The following is a 23752-nucleotide window of genomic DNA, read 5'->3' as shown; positions in this document are numbered from 1 at the left end:
CCCAGGTGCCTCAGATAAAATTTTCTTCTTAAGGACGAGGATCTCCGGATAAGTGATGAAGCCGGGAATCTAACCAGAATCGTTTCATCCCATTCCTGATATTATCCATTCAACCACAGTGATGTGAAAGGTTCCAGCCAGCTTTATACTTAGGCACTACTAAGTTTATCTAGTCATAACAGTTGAAGTTCCCCAAAGGGCCATGTCATCTAGTAATTTGCTTCATGGAAAAAGCACTTGCTTAGAATAAGAGAGCAAAGTTTAAGCACTGCTTCTGCCTCTGAACAGCTAAGTTACATAAACACTTCAAGCTTCAGTTTCTTAACCGTCAAAATGGATGGATGATGATCTCATCCCTTATGCGACCTTATTATGCACACAAAATTTAAGAATTTTGTAAATATAAAATGTTAGGAAAAGAAAGTTATTGCCAATATCATTACCAAATCCACTATGTGCCTTCTAAAGCTCATAGTGAGATACATGCTATGTCTTCTAGGCTTCTACATATGTTAAATTAAGTCGTGTGCCTTTAAGAATTTTTTACTATGTGGAGATCATAAGCAGTTTTTTTAAACCAGGTGTAAGAAAACACGTAATATTTAATCCATTTAAGTAACTATAAGAACTTCTCAGGAGAAACATCTTGCTGTGCTGGCAAGTCTCAAAGAGCAGTACCTTTTTTCCAACTGGTTTTAGATCCCCGAATCATCTCCCTCCCCATGGAAATATTTCTACAAAGTTAGAACATATTGTCATTAAACACTAGGGAATGATCTGATTAACTATGCAACTCCTACGCCAATAAAGGTTTACCTAGAAACACTCTAACACCAGTATGTGAAACATGTCTTAGATCTCTGAGAAATGGTGGCAGAGTTCATGCTTTGCTCATTAGATGAGAAACAATATCTCTGTTCACTCCTTGATTTTCCCTAGTTCTAATGAGAAAACGCTTTGCTTGATTTCACTGATGTGGTGCGCTAAGATGACTGGTAGCATAATGTGGCTGGAAGGAACGTCAAAGTATCTATCACCAAAGTATAGATACCAAAGTATCTATCACCAACACATCAACGATCTGGCTTCCCTCGGGATGACAACTACCTTGAATGGCTTAATTAACCAAAATCTAGAAATCCAAAAAACATTTGCCAAAGCCCATAGGGAGAGAAATTCCTCTAATCTGTACTGAATACATAACTAGAACAAAATATAGAAAACTTGGGGGGGGGGGGGCTTTACAAGTTTTTATTTTAATTCCAGTTAGTTAACATACAGTGTTACATTAGTTTTGGGTGTAAAAACATAAAAATTTTAAATAAAAACAGGATCAGTGTTACTGACTTTTCCTTCTGCTTCAGGCTCGAATATGGCTCTGCAAGTCAATGTTATTGAACCTGTCCTTACTTAAAATTTTAATATCTGTTCATCATGAATTTTTTGCACTGATTTTCATTTTTTAAAATATTTCACTAAAATCTTAATTTTGATTATTGAGTCTTCTGGCTCCCTTCAGTCATGCACCCGAGATCAAGGACCTCACCTGCTTTGCCCTATTCCTGGCCCTGGCTACAAGGGACTGTCTCATTCTCCTCCTACACTCTTCCTAACAGAATCCCGAGATATCTTAGCCATCTTGCCCATGCTCATAAACAGCTCAACAGTACACATAAGAGAGATGAACTTGGCCAAATTCCTGTCAACTAGAAGATCCCTGAGGATCATCTTACCTCTCGGTGCCAAATTGGATTAGTGGTGTTACTGATGATAGTAGACCTTCTTTCCTGCCCATGGTGGGCACAGGTGGGGAAACTGCTCTTCTTCCCTGGCTGAATGGACATCTTAAGATAAGGATCAGGATTGAAGAACATCCCTTTCTTTAGCCCAACTGCTCTAAGATCTTGAAAGAAAGAGAGGGGGAGGGAGGGAGAGAAAGGGAGAGGGGGGTAAACAACAGTAAAACAATAACAAAGTTATTCACACTATGATCACTGAGATAAGTAAGGACAAGTGAGTTATGAATAATTCCAGCAAAGGGGGAGTCTCTTGACAGGCTGAATAAATGAAGCCAAACATTTACCATCACCTTATGCACCTAAACTGACTTCCTGGGAACCATTTTGATTCTAACGTGCGTCTTCACCACCATTTTGCTATGTGGTTTGGCAACCAGCATTTCACACAGTATCTTGAGAGAAATTCTTAGGAAACAGTTTATTTTTAAAAAAAAGAATGTTAATATGTTCTTTCATGAGAGAAAAATTAAATCTCTTCTACATACATATAATGAAATTATAGACCTATGTTTAATTGGGGGTGAAACTTCAGAGCACACATTCAGTTGTACCACATTTAAAATGTTATATATTCCACAAATGTAATGAATATTAGGGGGAAAAGAAAGCGAGAAATATTTCTAAAAGTTGAATGCTACCTGCTGTATTAAATAATTGTGAGTCTACTGGTTAGTAACTTAAATATTTGATGGCTGTCCCAGAACATCTTAGATTCACCAGCTGCTACTTCACAGTATGTGAGTTGCTAAAATTTCTGGCTAAAATCTGGTAAGTGGAGAGACTGACACTTTTCAAAGGAGTGAGGATAAGGGACACCAACATGTCAGGTAACAAACCCAGCTCTTCCGGGTCCTCAACACCTTTCTGAGAATATCAGTTTGAATAAGATTGGCCTAAGAGCTAAGGGATCTTGAAAGCTTCTGGAATAACGGACCGTTTCTAAGCAACTTGCTACAATTATGATCAGTCTAGGGAGGTCCTGACCACTAGTCCAGAAAAAAATTCTGCAGATCCCTCTGAACCTCCAAAGACCTTTGGATTACCCAGATCAGCTGGGCAACAGACTCTGTATGGTGACTGTCAATGATGGCAGGTTCCCTGAGTCATCCTACTCAAGCCCATTCTTGAAACTCAAAGTCTTTCCTGGAGGGACAGAATTGGTGGGGTTGCCCGTAGAACCACATTGTCTAGGGAGCCATTCCTGGAGGAGGCTCACCCATGGCCAACAAGAACTTGTGGCCCAGAGTGCTGTCTAATAACAACTAACTGACAGCTGAGTTTCATATGTCAGCAAAGACCAAAAAATTCAACCAGGAGGCCCTTATGCTAAGGACACTGCATGAAATACAGTAAGATCTTTGATCTGAAGAGAAAAGAGAAGGAGAAGAGAAAGATGAGTAAGGCACTTCAGAGAAGCCACTGTCGTCTCTCTAGCCTTACAGTCCCCACTCCTGGCACTTCATAAGCTACACAGTCATCTTAACACAGCATCTGCAACTCACTATCAGTTTAATGGTGCTACATGTTTTCACGTGGCTTTATTTGGCATAAAATAGCTCCGAGAGGAAAACACAATTTGCATATTTACTTTCTTACCTTTCTCGATTAGGCTCGCCTCAGACTCAAAGACAGAAGAATGATAGTCTTTAGATACTAAATCTACTTCTAAACAAGGGATTTCTTTGCAGTAAATGAGGAGTAACATGGACGGAAATGGCTGCCACAAAGCATGACAGAGCTAAATTATTCATGCAAAGCATTCCTTTGGACAAAAAGCATTCCATCAGAAGATTATGCCACTGTGATGAAAGACGCCACTATTAAATAACCCTCATATCAAATTTTTCCACAAGGAATGCTGCACAAATAAATCTTCATTAATAAATATAAGAATCTACCAACTATTTGTAGTCTGATTATTCTGTTCCTTTATCCGTCTCATTTCTGCTCTGGCTTCCCCATTTTGTCTTTTACATATTTTACTGCTCATAAATGTCTGCATCACCTAATAGACCAACTCAGACCTCAAAGTCACAAAGGTATGACATGCTAAATACCCTAGTTTAAAGTCTTATTTGGAGAAGAGGATTAAGATAGTAACCAAAACTCAGTTTTGGGGGCACTTGGGTGGCTCAGTTGGTTAAGCGTCCCACTTTGGCTCAGATCATGATCTCATGGTTCATGAGTTCAAGCCCCACCTTGGGCTCTGTGCTGACAGCTCAGAGCCTGGAGCCTGCTTCGGGTTCTGTGTCTCCCTCTCTCTCTGCCCCTCCCCCGCTTGCACCTCTGTCTCTCCCAAAATTAAATAAACGTTAAAAAATTTAAAAAAACACACAAACAGCTTTTGCTTTAGCTGTAGAATTCACTAATTTGTGTCCCTACTTACCACAGAGAATCAAGAGTAGAACATTTGCGGGCAGACATTCTACAATGCATAAATGCTCTTCGCTAAACACTATTATCACTGTCAATATGCTATAACTGGATTAATTATTCAGAATTACCATTACAGAACTGCTTTCATCTTATATAATTTTTAGCCACTTCTGTACACCATCTGCAAATATCTGACCATACATTAGGAAGTAAAACAGATATAAAGTAGCCAGCCACCCTGTGTACTGAGGTGGGATGTTGGAAGAAATTATATTTAAAGAAGAAGCATCTGGTGATGCCCCAAAGCTATTTCCTACTTTTTAGGAAAACATCCTGGGGTTTTCAAGTTCTAGATGGTCATTCTCCTGCAGTGAGTTAATTAACATCCCCACTAGAGTCAAAATCAGTATGTGTGTGTTGCATTTGGAATGATATTGATCACTTGGAAGCTTAAGGCAATGCGTCTAAACTAAGAAGACCATGGTATGATTAAAGTAAATTTTCTGAACCATGGAGGTGGGCTAACTGTTCCCTACCTATACACGAAGGATTTCTGTACCTGCAACCCCTCAGGACTGTGAAGGTCTAAAGCAGAGCCAAATAAATGCTTCCAGGAGACACACAGACATTGAGGGTAAGGGTAAGTTCCACTGGCAGTGGAACTTCAAAGTGCGCTTCTAAAAACCTAGATATGTTTTAAAACCTGAGGGTTCCAACCAAAACATACTTCTTGGCCAAAATTGAACCATAAGCCACCAGTTTACAACTTCTGAGATCCACCAGAGAACCAAAGGCAAAAAAAGGCTTTCATAGTAAGTAAACTCATATAGGGGAGTAGGAACATGCTAGAACAGAAATGGATACTCTGGAAGGCCATGGGCCAGCGATGAACTAATGTGCACACTTTCATCGTATGTGGTAATTATACATCATGGAAATGTCTGTTCTCAAGATCAGTTTTCTCTCACTCTTGACGATGTCAATTTTCGTCCACAATACTTTTTGCAGCCAAGAAAAGTGAATCTAATTTAAAATTTAGAAGCACTGCACCAATGGAAAAATGAAAACAAAACATCTTTTAGTGACAGACATCTGTTAGACTGCATTTTATATGTGTCATAGCACAGTTGTCTGTTTTAAAAGTTCATTTCAAAGACTGGTTTTCTTAGTGTCTTCCTGAATTTATGACTGCCAATTTTTTTTTAAATCAGTAGCTTTCAAATGTTTTTGACCGTGATCTACATATGAAATATATTTTATTCTGAAACCCAGTATACACATACATAGGTGTGGGTATATTTTGTGTGTGAAAGTTTTCAGTCTATATAAACTGATGTTCTATGAAAAAATATTTCCCTTTGGTGAAAAACTCTGATTTTTCCCCCTATTCTTTTTTTAAACTGTTGGATTCAACTAAATTAAACTTACAAAACACAGATGAGTTCTAACTCACAATCTGAAAAGCAGCACATTTTCATAAACAAACAAGCAATTAGAAGATTTCCCTAATCAGAAAATAAACAAAAAAAGTTGCCTTATCAGCTTTCCAACTTTTATGTGAATTTCTCCACAGAAATAGGAGTAACCTTGGCTTATTTTTCCTAGTCTCCAATATTTTCCTTTCTTCAGATGAGCTAAGCACATACATGGTTTTCAAAACCAAAGTTCTCCAGTAGGGATAGCATATGTTACAGTGCTGTTTTTAAGTAACTGTACATAGTTACAGTCATTTTATCACTAGAAAACCTGGAAGAAATAATTTCTGAGTTTATATTAGTAGTCTAATTTTTTCATGGTAAGAAACATACTTGAATTTCCAGAACTTTTACCAAAAAAATAAATAATTCACATATCATATGTAAGACTCTGTAAGGGTACCTGGGTGGCTCAGTCGGTTGAGCATCCAACTTCAGCTCAGGTCATGATCTCACAGCTCATGAGTTTGAGCCCCATGTCAGGCTCTGTGCTGACAGCTCAGAGCCTGGAGCCTTCTTCAGATTCTGTGTCTCCCTCTCTCTCTCTGTCCCTCCCCTGCTCACTCTCTCTCTCTCTCAAAAATAAACATTAAAAAAAATTTTTTTAATAAAAAAAAAGAATCTACAGACAGAAGTGACTATTCATGCCTTTGAAATTATACACTTTCAAACTGGACATCACGTTTAAAGACACCTTTACCTGACAACGTGAAGCTGACGAGTTTCCGAGAATGCTGATTTCCGGAAGCACCTCCTTCCATGCCTTCTGCCCCCATCTGCAGAGGAAAAGCACATATTTGAAGTTTCACAGGAGTATGATGGTACCCAACGTGCTTAGGGAACCACATATATTTACAAATGTGATGATTTTTTGTATCAAACATGCATTGTAGTATATGCCTTTCATATACTATAAATCTTGGAATCCAGACACATAAAAATGCATATTTTCAGAGACGAGAGAAAGAGTCACACCGAAATTTAATCATTACCCCAAACGAAACCAATATGAACTTCTAAATTTCCTGGGACAGGAATCAACCTACTTTATGTCCTTTTACTTCTTTGGTAAGAATATAGCTGATACGTAGTGAATGTACTTACATTACTATTACTATATTAAAATATTCCTTTCAGTTAAAAACCAAACACCAGATTCCTTTAGATTTACTAGGAAAACAGAATAAACTAAACAGGTGATTTTTCTCAAACTCGTCCACATATATGTAGAATTACCCTCCAATTACCTGCCAAATATTTCTGAGTCACCATGTGGATGCCCTACTGCCCTCGTAGACTCCTATTCTACTGTGCTGCAGGTACATGGCACAGCTATTATAATTAGCAGTTGTAAGAGTGCTGTTGTACTGATTATTGTATTGTAAAAGTTTGTGTAAAGGCTATCTCACTTGAAACCTGTCATTTATGGACCACCGAGTATGGCAAATTTAGCCTTTCTCTCAATTAATGTACAAGTAAGTGCTCCATTTATGGTACACTAGGAAAAAAAAAAAAAAAAAGGTCTCCCAGTTCTCTAACAAAGAAGCCCACAATGCTGTAAGAGGCTGAACTGAAGGCAGAATATATTTTGAATAATTGGGAAACAGAGACCACATTTTAATTCTAAACTTTGGATTGAACCCTTCCATCTAAACTTTGCCACACTCCCTCACTTTTTAAAAAATCATCTACCACCACTGGGGCGCCTGGGTGGCTCAGTCGGTTGAGCATCTGACTTCGGCTCAGTTCATGATCTCACGGTTGCTGAGTTCAAGCCCCATGTCGGCTCTGTGCTGACAGCTCGGAGCCTGGAGCCTGATTTGGATTCTGTGTCTCCCTCCCCCTCTCACACTCTGTGTTTCTCTCTCTCAAAAATAAATAAAGATTAAGAAATTAAAAAAAAAAATCATACACCACCAAATGCAAACTGATAGAGCCACTGTGGAAAACAGTATGTGAGTTCCTCAAAAAATTAAAAAGAGAATTACCAGATGATCCAGTAATTCCACTACTGGCCTTTTACCCAGGGAAAATGAAAACACTAATTTGAAAAGATATATGCACCCCTATGTTTACTGCAACACTATCTACAATAGCCAAGATATGGAAGCAACCCACGTATCCACTGATAGATGAATGGATAAAGAAAGTGTGACATATATATATATACACACACACATACATACATACAATGGAACATGGAACATGACTCAGTCATAAAAACAACGAAATCTTGCCATCTGCAACAACATGGATGGATCCAGAGACTATAATGCGGAATGAAATAAGTCAGTCAGAGAAAGACAAATACAGCGTGATTTCACTCATATGTGGAATTTAAGAAACAAAACAAATGAACAAACAACAACAAGAAAGACAAACAAAAAACCAGACTCTTAAATATAGAGAAGAAACTGATGGTTACCAGAGGGAAGTGGATGGGGAGATGGGTGAAATAAGTGATGGGGATTACAAAGTACACTTAATGTGATGAGCACTGAGTAACGTATAGAATTGTTGAATCACTAAACTAATATAACACTGTATGTTAACTATCCTTCAATTTTTTAACCTCATATACTGCTAAGAAATAAAACTTTACTAATCCGAGCAAAGTTGAACAATTTAAAAATAAATTCCAGGGGCGCCTGGGTGGCTCAGTCGGTTGAGCGTCTGACTTCAGCTCAGGTCATCTCTCGGTCCCTGAGTTCAAGCCCCGTGTCGGGCTCTGGGCTGATGGCTCAGAGCCTGGAGCCTGTTTCAGATTCTGTGTTTCCCTCTCTCTCTGACCCTCCCCTGTTCATGCTCTGTCTCTCTCTGTCTCAAAAATAAATAAATGTTAAAAAAATTTTTTTTTAATAAATTCTATTTAAATTTTGAAATATAAATTTCTACTTCCTTCTCCTTTTCTAAATGTTTATTTATTTATTCTGAGGGAGAGAGTGTGCACACACAGGTTGGGGAGGGGCAGAGAGAGAGAGAGAGGGAGACAGAGAGAGTCCCAAGCAGGTCTTGCACTGTCAGCACAGAGCCCAATGTGGGGCTCAATCCCACGAACCCATAAGATCATGACCTGAGCTGAAATCAAGAGTCAGAAGCTTAACCGACTGAGCCGCCCAGGTGCCCCTCTACTTCCTGTACCTTAATCAAAACTATTTTGCATGGCACTTCACTGATTCCTGATGTTTTCAAACGTCATCTGCAGTATAATAACGTATCATCCAGGTATCTTTAATTTATTTCATCCATAAAACCAACTTTGTGATAACTCTGGATTGACTCTCAACAAGTATGTAAAGTTTACCATATTGCGTTGTTTCTCTCTGACTCATCATCCCCAGTTTAATCGGAAAAGACACAGCAGCAAACTGGCCAGGTAACGGATGGCTGTCTCTGTCTCATCCTGCTTTCACCACACACACCCCTGGACCATAGAGTAGTGAACAGCGTGAGGTGGTACAGACTGCTGTGAGACAGACACTCAGCAACCTGCCCTCCAAGTCCTGAGTACAGCCTGATAAACCATAGCTTCCCACCAAATGGACCACACCGCCCAGTAAGATGTGTTCCCTCCAAAAACATGAAGTCTCTTCCTGCTAAGCTACACTGATGCTAAGTGAGTTAAAGGAGATGAAAAAGATTCATGGTCAGTCTTCATTTAAACGTGTTGGAAATGTTATAAGATATTATAGAAACACAAGAAAATGCTTTCGAATTCTCATTTTAAAAATATAAACCATTGTCTGGCAAAAGCTAATGTGAAACAACTCTCACAGAATTCACAGATAGCATCCTGTACTACAACTGAGGCAAATGCTCTTCTGAAGTAGTACTCCATGAATTCAATTCCATCATTCATGACAAGAAAGCCAGGAAAGACCAAACATTATCACTAGATACAGGAACATCGGTGATAAGAAACACATCTGCACTCAATGTTTAAAGAGAGATTTTAAATAAACTCACGCCACAGATTCATTCCAGGAAAACCCAGAAGGAACACTGACAACCGAGTGTTGAAACAATACATGGTAGTGAGTGATGCTAGCCTTTATCTGTCCCCGAAGCCAAAGGATTTCCTGTTCCAAGTGTCGGAGACACGTATCACTGAGTACTCTGATGAATGACCATGACGTCAAAGTACAAATGACAGAAAAGACGCAACTTTTTTAAATCCTGGATTCATTGCAAAAGGATTTATGAGAAAGGAGGCCATAAGACGATGATGGCAGCTCATTTTCTTCCCTAGAGAGGTGCTCAGACACTTCCTCCAGGGCTATTCTTTGCATATGGTCATGGAATAATCAAACTAAAATATCAATGCTGTCAATCAGTCACAATAACTAGACACATGTCATATAACTAGGTGACCATCATGGAAGCACAGCACTTATCCCCACCATGAGGTGTCCCCCAGACTTCCAATTTTGGACATACACCCAATTGTCTCAGCTGGGTCAGAAATCTATTGACCACCAATTCCATTATTGTCACCCTTTGAACAGAAATATTCTATTCTGACTGCCAGAGCTATATCTATGAAGCTTTGATGGTTCTCTAAAAGCTGTCTGAAGAAAATTAATTATCTACAAACTATCCACAGGCTTTGACAGAGTAATCTCAATGCAAAATCAATGGAATGAGACCAGTGTTCACTATGCTGTAAAACCCTGCTGCCTTCAGTGATATCTGATCACTTAAGTTGCTCACGTCTAAGAAAATCTGAATCTAGAAAATCATGTTTGGAAGTTACTGTCTAATTTCACACACAGTTAATTTTTCAAAGGTTCTATTATTAAAGACCTCACTTTTCCAGTTTTGTAATTTTTCTTTTTAGAATATCAATTGAAGCACATTCCACCGCTTAGTATGTGACGTGGCAGATTTTGTAATCAATGACTGTTATTCTCCTGGTGACCTTCAAAGTCTTGTATAATAAATGTGGATTATTCTTTTAAATTCTAAATTGTGTTTACTACATGGGAACTCAAATATAATTCAAATGCGAGTAGAATATTTGGATACTAAAGATTTTGCAAATACTATTCCCACTACCTGAAATGCTCTTCCACCCACCCCGCCCCACCTCACCTCTTCACCTAAGTATCTCCTACTCATCCTTCAGATTGTCCTGCAAACAATCTTCCTTCTTCCAGGAAGCTTTCCAAGACCTACTTGATCAGGATAAATTCTACTAGTATGTGCCCTCATAGCCCCATTTTACTCCCCCTCACAGCAGTTACCACTCAAATAAACATAAATTAATTTAATGATGTCTCTTGTCCCCACCAGACCAGTGAAAGAAAGGACTGAGTTTTTGCTTGTCATGTCATCCCCAATGGTGGGTGCAACAGCTGGTACTTAGCAGGTACCCAATGAATATTTGTTTGAGTAAATAAATGAAAAGGAAAGACTTGATGATATACCGTTGTTGGTTCAAAATGCCACCTGCAGAGATTACTTTCTGAATTTCAGGGAGTCAACATGACTACTTGCCTATTTCCAAAAATGCTTGCATCTATAAACGCACACATACACAATACACACGTGCGTGCACACACACACACACTGTGATAAAGGTTCTACATTGTGGGAGTCAATTTCTTTGCTTTCTTTGCTTTCTTGACCTGATTTTTATTAATGGCTTATTAAACCTCAAATGCTTTACATATCTTAGACTCTAAGAATCTCCCCAAACCACCTGAACCCAACCACCCATCTACAATGAGTACATACTACAAAGCTGTTAGATTCTAAATTTAGTCAATGGAGTGAAAAACCACAAAATTGTGAAAAATAAACCTTCAGAAAGTACCATGTTGAAAATGTATATATATACTTGCCTTCAAAAGTCTAACACAACCAGTTTCCTTCCAAACTAAATCAGGCATCTCCTTCTTCACTTGAGGGCCTGGTGAAGAGGGGGGCTTCCGTTGAGTGGCCATGTTATACTAAAAATGTGTGGTATATTTAGGCTCTAGCGCCCAACTCGGCATCTAAGAGTCTGGTGCTCAGACCTCCTGAGGGAATAGCACATGCATGATCCCCATCTCACACTCTTTGGAGTGAAAGCTTGTAAAGATGACTGCGGGTAGAATCACACAGGATTTGAATTGCTATTTTCCCCTCTTACTCACTGAGCTCATGTAAATTAAACTCAGGTAAGATGCAATGCCACCATTTCCTCCCAACCAGTCACCCAGACTAAATTTAGACCAAGTTTAAGACTAAATTTGATGGCATACTCACTAATTTGCTTCATGAATGGGTTCTCCGAAGAGTTGACCATTTGCAGAATTGTTATAAATCAAATCATATTTTTCCACGATTCGTATTTTGGATCCAGGTAAGCCAGCCTGTAAGTTATTTCCTCTCCTACAACAGTGCCCACGCTGTTACGTTTTTCCTTTTTCATCGTTCTTCATAACCCTGCCAGAGCTGCACTGGCAAAAATAGAAGCCGAGGGCCCGGGGGGACCTCATGAGGAAGCCGGCAATGAGGGGCACTCACCATCACAGCAGGATTCTTCACGGTGATGCAGGGGGTCGTGGCTCGCAGGGCTCCGCTAATGCCGTGGTAGTATTTAAAACAGATTTTTATCTCAGCTGCAAATTGATTGGAGAAAAACAGTAATTTCAACACTGAAACTAGTCATTTAGGAATCAGCTGAAGAAATCTGCCACACCCCCTGTCAGAAGATCCTACTCTAGACTCTTTGAATAATCAATCCCTTCTTTTCCAAAGAAATAAATTACACCAATTCCTGTTTGATTTTACAGAATTCTCTGAAATTTTCTATGAATATCCCAAAGATATGAGAAAAATAATGCACAAAACAACATACCAAAATATGTATAGTGTAGGGATAGGAAGAAAACTAGTCACCATTTATTGAGGCGCTCCACAGCGCACCAGACACCATGGTTTGTCGCCGCTCATGTTGTTATTTGATACCCACTTCAACCTTGGGAGGCAGAAATTCCCATCCCCATATTACAGAAGTGCCAGGGTTTGCAGAAGGTCAAATAAACAGGAAATGACAGAGTCAGAACTCAAACCCAGTCTGTGGGACTCCAAAGCGTTCACTCCTAACCTCTACAAAATAGACGGCCACTGTTAGTGGAAATACAAAAAAGCAGTCTAACAGAGTAAAAAAGAATGCTGTATAGATTCTGCAGTGATAGGGAATCTGTATTTTAATTTTTCAGGTGGCTTCAATGTAGTCACTAGACAGGGATCAAATTTAGGAACCACTGGCATATAGATATATAAATATATAGATCTGGATAGATAGATAGATGGATAAATAGATAGACAGATAGAGATATGTGGAGATATATATACCTCTCTCCCCACAGGTGCATGTGTACACACACACACACACACACACACACACACACATAAAATCTGAGCTTGATGAAAAGCAATACAAATGCCAATTATTCATTTTGGAAAGTAATTACAATTTCAAAGACCATGAAGGCAAAATGTGTCAAAGATAAAACCCACAGCCACTAGAATTTCTCTGTATACAGAGTATCTGAGTCACTGTAGTGTCCCTACAAGACACATTTTCCCCAAGGTGTCATTTAAGGCAATGATGTCATAGGAAATGATGCTGACGGACAGGCACCAGGGAAGAGTCGCAGCCTAGAGAAGTGGGGCTCCTCTCTCAACTGAGTCACCTGGATTATTAAAGTGGGGCCACTAGATGGATTCTCCCCAAGAAGTTATTCTTCTATCAACTCTCCTGACTGCACCAAATGGTCTCCTGCAGTGTATTTGGTTTGCCGATTTTAAGAGAAAGATAGAATGCTTTAAAAAATCATTTTAGGAATTTATATAGGATTAGGAATACTACATACAGGAATACAAAACTATATTACATTTTTCTAACAATGACAAAATACTAAAGCTTAAAAAATTAGCTCTGTCATGAGGGAAAATATTGAGTGTTTCCATTATGCATGATGATCACAGTGCAGTGACTCACAATGTAGTTAGCATCATCAAGCAAAAGATTTTTACCATGTACCCATCACAACATACGCCTGACAGTGCAAGAGAATCAAAGAAAGGTTTCTGGTCTAGCAGGTGTTCTTTGTGTAGCTGTTAGGATGACAATTTTACAGGAAGGGCTAAAAAGGAAGAGCGGCTGGGTAGCAGAGTGTGGAGACCCCGGAGAAGATGAGCGACGACACGGTGGAGTCAGAAAGTCCTCATGGAACAAATAGGTCTGGACTCACACTTCTAGATGAGAAAAATGGAGCAGAGATGATAACGGGTGAGGGGCGGTAAAAGCAGGGAAGCAGGAATAAGCATGCTGAGTTTGAGGAACAGCAAGATGACGCACACAGGAATTCTAGCCGCACTATGACTTCACTTGCCTGGGAACACCTCTGCAAAGGACTTTCCCGAACATTAACACAAGCTTTTGGTTATTACTGAAATAGTGACAGCTGTACAGGTCCGCGCAAACCCTCCTCTTCCACTTGCTTTCTTCCAAGACCAAGAGCATGTATTCTACGAGAACAAAGCTAAGCACCATGCACAAAGCCTGCCAAAGCAGAACAAGCCTGATGGTGTGCACAAGGACTGAATTCTGCAGGCATGAGCTCATTAGGATCACACTCAAAATGCTGGCAACCAGCGGTCTGGGAATCCGCCTGCAGCGGCACCTCATAGATCAGATCAGCGGTAAGGGAGTGAGCAGCTCATTTTTCCACAAAGAGAAGTGCATTTTTATAAGACATCTTCCCCTAGCTCCCTCTCAAGTCAGGATGCTATCTCCTCCTTTGTAAGGTTTTAAGAGTCAGCTAGGTAATAGATTATGAGACTGGGGGGAAAAAAAAGGGACTGCTGATTTTTGTGTGTAGGATGTTGATAGCCAGGCCTGCTTTGCTAGTGAACCCATGTGGGGTGTTATTTATTCCTTGCTATAACAAAAGTCTCCAAGCCCAGTGACAAATTAGGATCCTTGAAACTATAAGATAAACTCATTCTGAATTGCACAGGATAGATTTTGTGGACATGATCGCCAAAAACACGACAGAGCTAACAGCTTCATAATGCTTCAAGGCTAGATGCAAAGCCAAGGGGATTTGCACAGATCACCCATTACAGAACCAAACACGTAGGCTGGTCATCAGAGAGAATAACACAGTACTGGACAGAACTAGTCGTTTGTGCCTGGACTGAAACACACCGGCTCCTTCAGCAGAACACCAGTGAAGACTTCTGTCCCCTAAAATACACCAACGTTCCACCCTGACAAGGTGAGAGTGTTCCTCTTTAAACATTAGTGTTTTATGAGGTCACTCAAGATTTTTTTAAATGGTGTTACTAAATGCAGTCTCCTCTGAGTGAGAGAGAAAAGACAGAGAGCTGCATTCTGATTGACGTACTTAAACATTTTAGCGGTGGAGAGAGGTAACCTAGAAGAAGACTCAAAAAGGGTGGAAAGGGGAGCTGGCATTCACGCTCCTACTTTAGCTACAGTCTGTAAGCACTAACTGCAAGATGAAAACAAAAAGCTACTTCTGAGAAACAGATACACGGACAGATAACAGTAAACATATGAATGATGACCGAGCATCAGATAAGGGAGGAGCCCGCTGCCTGTGGCACCAGCCAACCCTGTGCACAGGCAGGGGAGACGGAGGCTTAAGGAGCGATGAATGATCGCTGAGAATGGTTTCTCCATAGCCCGATGTGGGAGCCAACATCTCCTCCTACCGGTCTCAGATTACGGAAATATATATATTAAAATATGTGTGTATGTATATATAAAGTAAGAGTATTTTCTCCAAAAAAAAAAAAAAATCCACCTTTTATAAAAAGCATGTTGGCTCGCTTGCTAGGGTCTGCTTGGGCCAGTGATGGTGGTGGGGGGCCGGGGTCTTGGTGCTTGTGGTCCTGGGCCCAACGGGCAGCATGGAGGGGCCACCCCAGATGGGGACATTTCCCTGCACAACTTCAGCGCAAGGCTGTGGGAGCAGCTCGTCCACTTCCATGTCATGTGGCTGACACACTGGCTCTTCCTGTGGGTGGGGGCCATGCCGCACCTGTGCAACCTCGCCGTGGCCCTGTGCAGCCACTATGATTCCATCCCCGGTCTACCTCCCTCCTCAGAGACACTTGTGGCATGACCTCCACTGATCTTACCCGGCACTTAGCCAGGAAGACCAACAAACAGATGTTTGTCAGCTATAACCTTCAAAACACAGATAGTAACCTCACATTACTTGTAAAACACAGGATCCAGGAAGAAATGGAGGCTTATCCAGAAAAGTTCTAGCAGAGTGGCAGAAGTGAGAATTTGTAACTTACGTACAATATACATTTAAATAAATGGACTGAATTTAAAAAAAAAAAAAAAAAAAAAAAAAAAAGCATGTTGCCTCAGAGGGCAGCAAGACAGGAGAAGGGTGAGGAGGCCTCCTACATTAGCCTATAAGGACCTGCCATTGGGGGCACCTGGGTGGCTCAGTCGGTTAGGTGTCCAACTTCGGCTCAGGTCATTATCTCATGGTTCGTGGGTTCAAGCCCTGCATCGGGCTCTGTGCTGACAGCTCAGAGCCTGCAGCCTGCTTCAGATTCTGTCTCCAGCTTGTGCTCTGCCCCTCCCCAGCTTGTGCTCTGCCTCTCTGTCTCTAAAATAAACATTTAAAAAAATAAAAAAATAAAAAAGGACCTGCCATTGGCTGGGCCCGCTCTAGCCTAGGAAGGAAGGAAGGAAGAAAGCACCACCCAAATGGCATCTTCCTCTCTCAGAGGTCCCTTCTGAACGTCTAAAGCCAGTCATGAATTATGGAAATATATTTTGGTGCCTTTTAGTAATCTTCAGGATACTTTCATTTAAAGGTTTACTACAATAAAGACTTGGCAGCCTCTATTTAAATGCTGACCAGACATAGAAGCCCGTTTATTTTTAAATTTTTAATTTACTAATTTTAATGAAGACATCTCCCAGAGCACTGGTGCTGTGGGGTGATGGGAGGGGGATTGTGGGGAGATAGTACCTTGGGCTTGTTTGGGGTGGGGGAGGGGAGGTCAGGGAGGTGGAAGGGAAGTTGAACAGGGTTTAGGAACTTAACCATGCTCCTAAGTAAAGGGGTTTCTATAACTGCATGATTCTGACATTGCATTTAAAAAAATTTTTTTAAGTATATTTATTTTTGAGAGAGAGGGAAAGAGAGAGAGAGCACAAGTTGGGGAGGGACAGAGAGAGAGAGAGAGACAGAGAGGGAGGCACAGAATCTGAAACAGCCTCCAGGCTTTGAGCTTTCAGTGCAGAGCCTGACACGGGGCTTGAACTCATAAACCATGAGATCATGACCTGAGCCGAAGTTGCATGTTTAACCAACTGAGTCACCCAGGCGCCCCTGACACTGCATTTTAATTTTTTTTTTAATGTTTATTTTTGAGAGAGAGAGAGAGAGAGAGAGAGAGAGAGAGAGAGAGAATGAGCGGGGGAGGGGCAAAGAGTGAGTGGGGGAGGGGCAGAGAGAGGGAGACACAGAATCCGAAGCAGGCTCGAGGCTAGAGGCTCTGAGCTGTCAGCACAGAGCCTGACATGGGGCTCAAACTCATAAGCTGTGAGATCAGGAGCCGAAGTCAGATGCTTAACCGACTGAGCCACCCAGGTGCCCCCTATGACACTGCATTTTTAAGGCAACCATTGTGTTTCTGGGTTTGTATATGAATAAAATATTTTCAGACAGATCAAATGAAACTGGTAAAAGTGGTTGCCTTCGGGGAGGAGAAACTGATGACTGGGGCATGAAGTTGAGGAGATACGTTTCCCTTTGGATCTTTTCAACATTACATTCTTTCATACACTACTTATTCAAAAATTATTTTTTAAAAAGAATCTCAACTCAGCTACATTAACTCCAGGCATTAGTATAAAACTTCATTTCAAGCCCTCTCTGAAAAAAGATTCTACAGGCCACCCTGTGCAAGAAATGATTTTATTTCAAAGGCTGGGATTTCATCCATCACTTTAAACAGCAACAAGATTCACTTAGGCAGTCACTAATAGCTTGTTCCTATTTAGAAAGTGTGCATTTTCCCCGGGTTTCTAGAAGCTGAATATTTTGAACCATAAAGTAGATGAAATGGAGAAGCTCTTCCTTCAAGCATTTTTATTTAAAAAGAATAATCTTTAAAAAATTCAACTTAATGATTTTATTAATTCTAAAACAATTAAAGCAATTAATTCTAAAACATGACTTTCACCATTGTCCTGTGTGCTTTTATTATATTCTTCGTACTATGACTCTTATTCACAGGCTCTTTTATTCAGAGGCCACAAATTGGAAAAAGTAAATACATTTTAATCTTCATGCTTTTGAGGAAGTCTGCCCACATTTCCAGTGACATGCTTTTTATTTATTTATTTATTTATTTATTTATTTATTTATTTATTTATTTATTTATAATTTTTAAATGTTTATTTTTGAGAGGGAGAGAGAGACAGAGCATGAGCGGGAGAGGGGCAGAGAGAGAGGGAGACACAGAATCTGAAACAGGCTCCAGGCTCTGGGCTGTCAGCATGCAGCCCGACACGGAGCTCAAACTCATGAACCATGAGATCATGACCAAGCTGAAGTCGGATGCTTAACCGACTGAGCCACCCAGGTGCCCCGCTAACCTATCATTCATATGTTGCTACAAGTTATCTTCTCTTTACTAAGGGCCAATAGAGCCTAAAATGGCTCTGCTCCTCCTCCTCTGCTAAAGCTCAGCTAAACAATTATGAAAATCAAAGATAGATAATACCGGTGTGGAGGTAGTGGAAACCTAATAGGATTAGCAAATGAACAGGATCCAACACCTAATGTATGAGAGTGGAAATAAAAAGTACCAAATCCATCCAAGGGGCAAAAAAAGGCCTTCTGATGTTGGCAGGAAGGGGCTTGGGAATGGACATATTTAGGGCAAAGGCTCTGAACAGTACCAAGGCCACCTGCCTCCCTTACCTCCCCAAAAAGCCATTCATAAAGCAAAGGCCTTTTGTCAAGGCACCGTATGCTGGCAATCATACTTACTAAACTGAGTGCCAATCAGAGACACAAGCCACTTACACGTCTGATGCTCAGTTTCCTAACCCTGCCCACTTCCCAGGGCTGAGACAGGTAAGATGTGTGAAAGCACTATATCATTTATATAAATATCAATGTTCTGATATTATCCTCAATGATCACAAAGCAGTTTATCACACAGCAATGAAGTTCTAAGCTCATTCACTGATCCAGGATTTAGTGAGCTCCTGGAATAGTGTGTGGCACACAGCTGGCACTTAATAAATACTTCATGATGGCTGGGGAGAGAGAGATGGACAGATGAATAGAAGGAATGAAGGAATGACAAAAGCAGGTCTGAGTGAATGAATGAATGAATGAACGAATGGCCAAAGTCTATGAAAGACTACAAAGAATAACAAAGACATCCTAGTATGACAAGACACTTTGAAACCTCTTACATTTCAAAGCTCAAGATGCATCCTGCAAAGATGACCCATTCAGCTTCTGCAAGCATAAGTTCATCTGAGGACTATCTGACAGTTTGGTGACAAGTAGGTGCAGAGGAAGCTGATCCTCCTCTCCAGGGTCTAGGAAGGTCATGTGCCCAAAATTACACCTGTCTTTGTCCTTCAAATTCATTTAAGCAGGCCCTGTAATAATAGAAGTCTGGGCTGCCTGCCTCCTCTGGGTTTTTTTCCAGACAAACTAAAGCCATCTTTACATTCAGAAAGAGCTTAGAGGGGGCTCAGATCAAGGTTTGCCCATGCACTTAGGGCAATTTTCAGAGAATTTTAATTTTATTTTGCCTGAACTTCTGTTGAGCTAAAGATAAATTTTCTTTCTGAAAATGAAAGCAAAAGTTTTTAAATGTCTCAAGTTTTCAAGATCAGAGGTTGAAAATATAGAAGCTGTCTAACCCCTCCCCACCCAATTTTTAGAAGTTCCACACCATCGGCTCCAGAGGTTCAAGCAAAACTTCACTGTGCCGGAAGTCCTCTTAGGTCTGCTGTAGGGGTTAAAAAAAAAAAAAAAATGATGTCTAAAAGACACGGACTACGCTACTAAGCACTTAGATAAATACCACCTTAGGTTTTTACACGTTGAAAGGATATGAATGTGTGCTGAAAGAGGCCTCATTCTGATTAATGAAGATAAATTTATTCTAAAACCAAACTTTCTGTAATTCTCATTCACCGTCTTGGATTTTAACATACACGACTTTTCCTAGTCCTTACAAAAATTCATTGCTGAATATTTCCAGTTTTATTTTCTCTAGTTTTGTGTGTGAAGAATTGAGATGGAATTTAGAGGAGAAAATAAAACAACAACAAAAACCTACTCTTCATTCCCAACTCCTAGTGTCAATGTCAAGCTTATTTCTAGTAAACACTAGAGTGAAGCATAAAGAAAAACATTCAAGACAGAGATATTAGTATATCCTGATCGGCCAGGACGTTACGAATCTCTAACGCTTTGGGGAGGAGAAATAAAATCAATCATGGAAGGGGCGCCTGGGTGGCTTAGTTGGTTAAGTGTCTGACTTCGGCCCAAGTCATGATCTCATGGTTCGTGAGTTCGAGCCCTGCATCAGGCTCTGTGCTGACAGCTCGGAGCCTGGAGCCTGCTTCGGATTCTGTGTCTCCCTCTCTCTCTCTGCCCCTCCCCAACTCTCTCTCTCTCTCATTCTGTCAAAAATAAATAAAAGCTTAAAAAAAAATCAGTCACGGCAAATGAAATATCTGCAAGTGGGGCTTTTCACAAAAAAATGTTCCAAATTATAACAGTATGTGATACTAACGTCTTCCCCGGTGTTCACCTGAACCCCATGGTATGAGGCTACACAGTCCATCCGGAGGCAATCATTCCTAGCAGGCTGGCATTTTGGAAGGAACAGGAAGGTTGTTTTACCTTTTCCCCTGGAATTCAGTTGGCAAGATTCTCTGCTACGTCAGCCTCTTAAACCCTGGCATCCTTTCAAAGGAGGAATCACACTGAATGAAAGTAAACTCATTCCATTTTCCCCACTTCTTTTTCTTATTAATAGATGGTACTGCCATCTGGGCCAAATGTTGGAAAGTAAAGTAGAAAATAAAGTAGAAATAATAAGTAGAAAAACAAATGTCCCATAATCTCACCTTCTCGCAAACAACCCATGTTCACATTTTGGCAAATCTCCTTCCAGAATTTTTCCTATATGTTATGGTAGTAGTTAGAATTATGTTGTGTGTATCTACCTGTTTTCCCCCTCACTTATTGATATATCATGAACATTTTCCCTTAAAAACTACATTCCCTTTAGGTTTTCAAGAGACTCTAGTCAAATATTTAACTATGAAAAACAGATAGTTCTTAGGAGAGAGAAACATGATTAGAGAAAGTTATGAAATGCTGACTTACCAGTAAGGATGTGGAAGAAATAATCTAATGTCTTTAATGGCAATTCAAAGTAACAGATGTCAATCTTTGAAAATAACTTTTTATATAATAAAAATTTATATACTTGAATAAAAGTAAGCTCATAGCATGTTCCCATTTAATCAAACCTTACTTTATAAGGTTTAATAAGTACAATCCTTCAGTACTAATATCCACACATACACTCACTCTCTCTCTTATATTAAATCTCTTGAATATAGAAAAGTTAATTCTTACACAAACTAAACAACTCAGAAAATTTTTAAATAGCCCATTTTCTACATTAATGAAGAACTGTGTAAATGTAAAAGTTAACTTGAACCACTCAGTAAATCGTGTATTCATTCACGCTTCTATCTAGTCTACAACAATGTACACACCATGTTCTCAATAACATTAGTGGCAAATATAAATACTCTCCTTCACCCTAAATAAAAAGAGATGAGCTACTTCTGTGAGCCATGTACTATATAGAAGCATTTGTATTTGCAAAGAAATACAACATCAGATCAACGGGGTAATGGCTGAGTTACCTGCAGCCAATTTCTTATTCTTAAAATTGACCTCTATGGCAGTTTGCCCAGACTCTCTCATCTATTTGTAAAGACGAGGACCCGAATGCAACAGTTATTCCACTGCTGGGAAAAATAATAGCAAAGTATTCTAAAGACAAATAAAATTCTTAACTGAAATCTTGAATTATTCTTTCTGCTCCCGGAAGTTAATATAATAAATATGAATTACGAATGTAGATACAAGGGTATATAAAAATGTGTAAAGTATTAAAATAACCAAACATGACTTATATACTATGCATTCACAAGATATATGTAATGTGTATATGTATTATACACACACATATATATATTTACATACACTTTATTCAAAATATGTGAACATTCTCTAACGAGTATTTTCTAAAACAATATATTTCCCAGTTTGAGGATACATGGCATAAATATGAAAATCAGAGCCAGAAACTTTTATAATAAATTCAGACAAGACTCCCTAGATTTCTGTATATTTATGGAATTTCAGTAACAAACTTCTACTTCTCGCTGAGTACTTACGTTCCATGAAATAGGGCCCAGGCTCAATTCTCCATACGATTTGCCCTTTTTGGGTTCCAGTCACACCCCTGTTTTTAGAATCCCAGAAGTTGGCTGGAGAATTCTCATCTGGAAAAACCAAACAAACACTTTTTCAGCTTAATCACAACCTATGTCTCCTCCCTTAGTTCAGACTAATACAAGTTAAAATAAAAGGAGAATAAAAAGGAAATAAAATAAAAGGAAAAAAGGAAATAAGAGGAAAAAAAGATAAAGGGGGAAATATTAATGAACATTATTACTGACCAGCTCCCAGCAGATTATTACCCTGCATTTCTGTCCTTGCACTGATACTGAGGAATTGGGGACAGGGTGGAAAGAAGTTGGCATTTGTGGGCTTGGCCCAGTTAATCAATGTTGCCAAAAGGCAAAACTGGGAAGAACACAGGCTACAACTATCTCAGCGTCAATGGTGAGCTGATATGTAAGAAAGGAGTTGGGTGTGCTCTCATCTATAAAATCCTATATAAAAAAGAAAGGAAGAGCATAATTGAGAGAATATAATAGAACTTAAAATGGCATTAAAAAGGGGGGGGGCATTAAGCTATGAAAATGAGAGAGGACACAGTATGGGTTTGCTATGAACAGTGTTTGGGAGATACCAACCAAGTCACCATGTCTGCTAGGATAATCTTTTACAAAAGGCCAGAGGCCGTAAACCTCAAACAACACAAGAAAAGGAGAGAAAGAATGTTGAGGCTTTTGTACGGATAGTAACCTGAAGAATCAGCCTGACAGCAGCATTTTCCAAGCTTTCTGACCTCCTGGCACACAGAAAAGGGTAATATTTGTAGGATACACTGGGATAAACGAAAGACATGCTTATAACTTAAAAGGGCAGGCAGGGAAACTCTGGCTGCACCCAGCTCTGCCCCATCACCTCAAAGGCTGAAAGGATTCATATTCTATAATTTGCCCTCATCACACTAGTTTGAAGTTCTGTCCTAGGGCCCAGAATAGAAAATAAAACTGAAAACATGAAAAGAAGACCATTCAGAGTTTTACAGGCACATGAAAATGTATACAGTGATACTGGCTCTTAAAGTCAGATATTTTCATTTGTTTCCCCAAACCCCTTTCCCAGGAGGAAAGATTAAAGATACATTTTAACTGAGAGCTGGGATAAATTAGACATGGTGAAGTAAGAGCTACACCAAAATAAAGTAAAGCTGGAGAAAAGGTCCCAAGCTCAAGGGAATAGGCCTGAGAAGAAACGTCCCCTGCAACAAAGGGGGCACCTGGGTGGCTCAGTCAGTTAACCATCGGACACTTGATTTCATTGCAGGTCGCGAGGTCACCGTTTCAGGAGTTCAAGCCCCACGTCCCTCTTGAGATTGTCCCTCTCTCTCTGCTCCTCCCCTTCCATTCTCTGTGTCTCCGAAAATAAATAAGTAAACTTAAAAAAAAGAAAAAGAAAAACCTCCCTTTTTTTCACGCTTCTGAGCGTGAAAGAACTAGAAACATGGGCCATAGCGAGGAGTCAGATAATCCAGCTCTGGGAGACTTCTGTGTCCGTGGTTGCACTTGGAGCCTACTATTTTCATCATATT

General features: G+C 39.9%; 1 protein-coding gene and 1 pseudogene across 6 annotated transcripts in view; one reads left to right on the top strand and one right to left on the bottom strand.

The window, feature by feature from the left end:
• HECW2 (HECT, C2 and WW domain containing E3 ubiquitin protein ligase 2) overlaps positions 1 to 23752 on the bottom strand; it is a 376253-nt gene that overhangs the window by 137017 nt on the left and 215484 nt on the right. For all 6 annotated transcript variants that reach the window (XM_058710579.1, XM_058710563.1, XM_058710589.1 and 3 more), the window contains 4 exons: positions 22164 to 22271; positions 12161 to 12255; positions 6351 to 6426; positions 1734 to 1903 (listed from right to left, as the gene is read on the bottom strand). In XM_058710579.1, coding sequence (XP_058566562.1) covers positions 1734 to 1903; positions 6351 to 6426; positions 12161 to 12255; positions 22164 to 22271 — 449 coding nt within the window. The remainder of the gene's footprint in view (positions 1 to 1733; positions 1904 to 6350; positions 6427 to 12160; positions 12256 to 22163; positions 22272 to 23752) is intronic.
• Positions 15529 to 15947, top strand: LOC131493766 (proteasome assembly chaperone 4-like; annotated as a pseudogene).

Source organism: Neofelis nebulosa, chromosome 2 (assembly GCF_028018385.1).
Source record: "Neofelis nebulosa isolate mNeoNeb1 chromosome 2, mNeoNeb1.pri, whole genome shotgun sequence".
In the NCBI taxonomy this organism is placed as follows: Eukaryota; Metazoa; Chordata; class Mammalia; order Carnivora; family Felidae; genus Neofelis; species Neofelis nebulosa.
The sequence above is the reverse complement of the archived record's forward strand: the minus strand, read 5'-3'. Positions and strand labels throughout refer to the sequence as shown.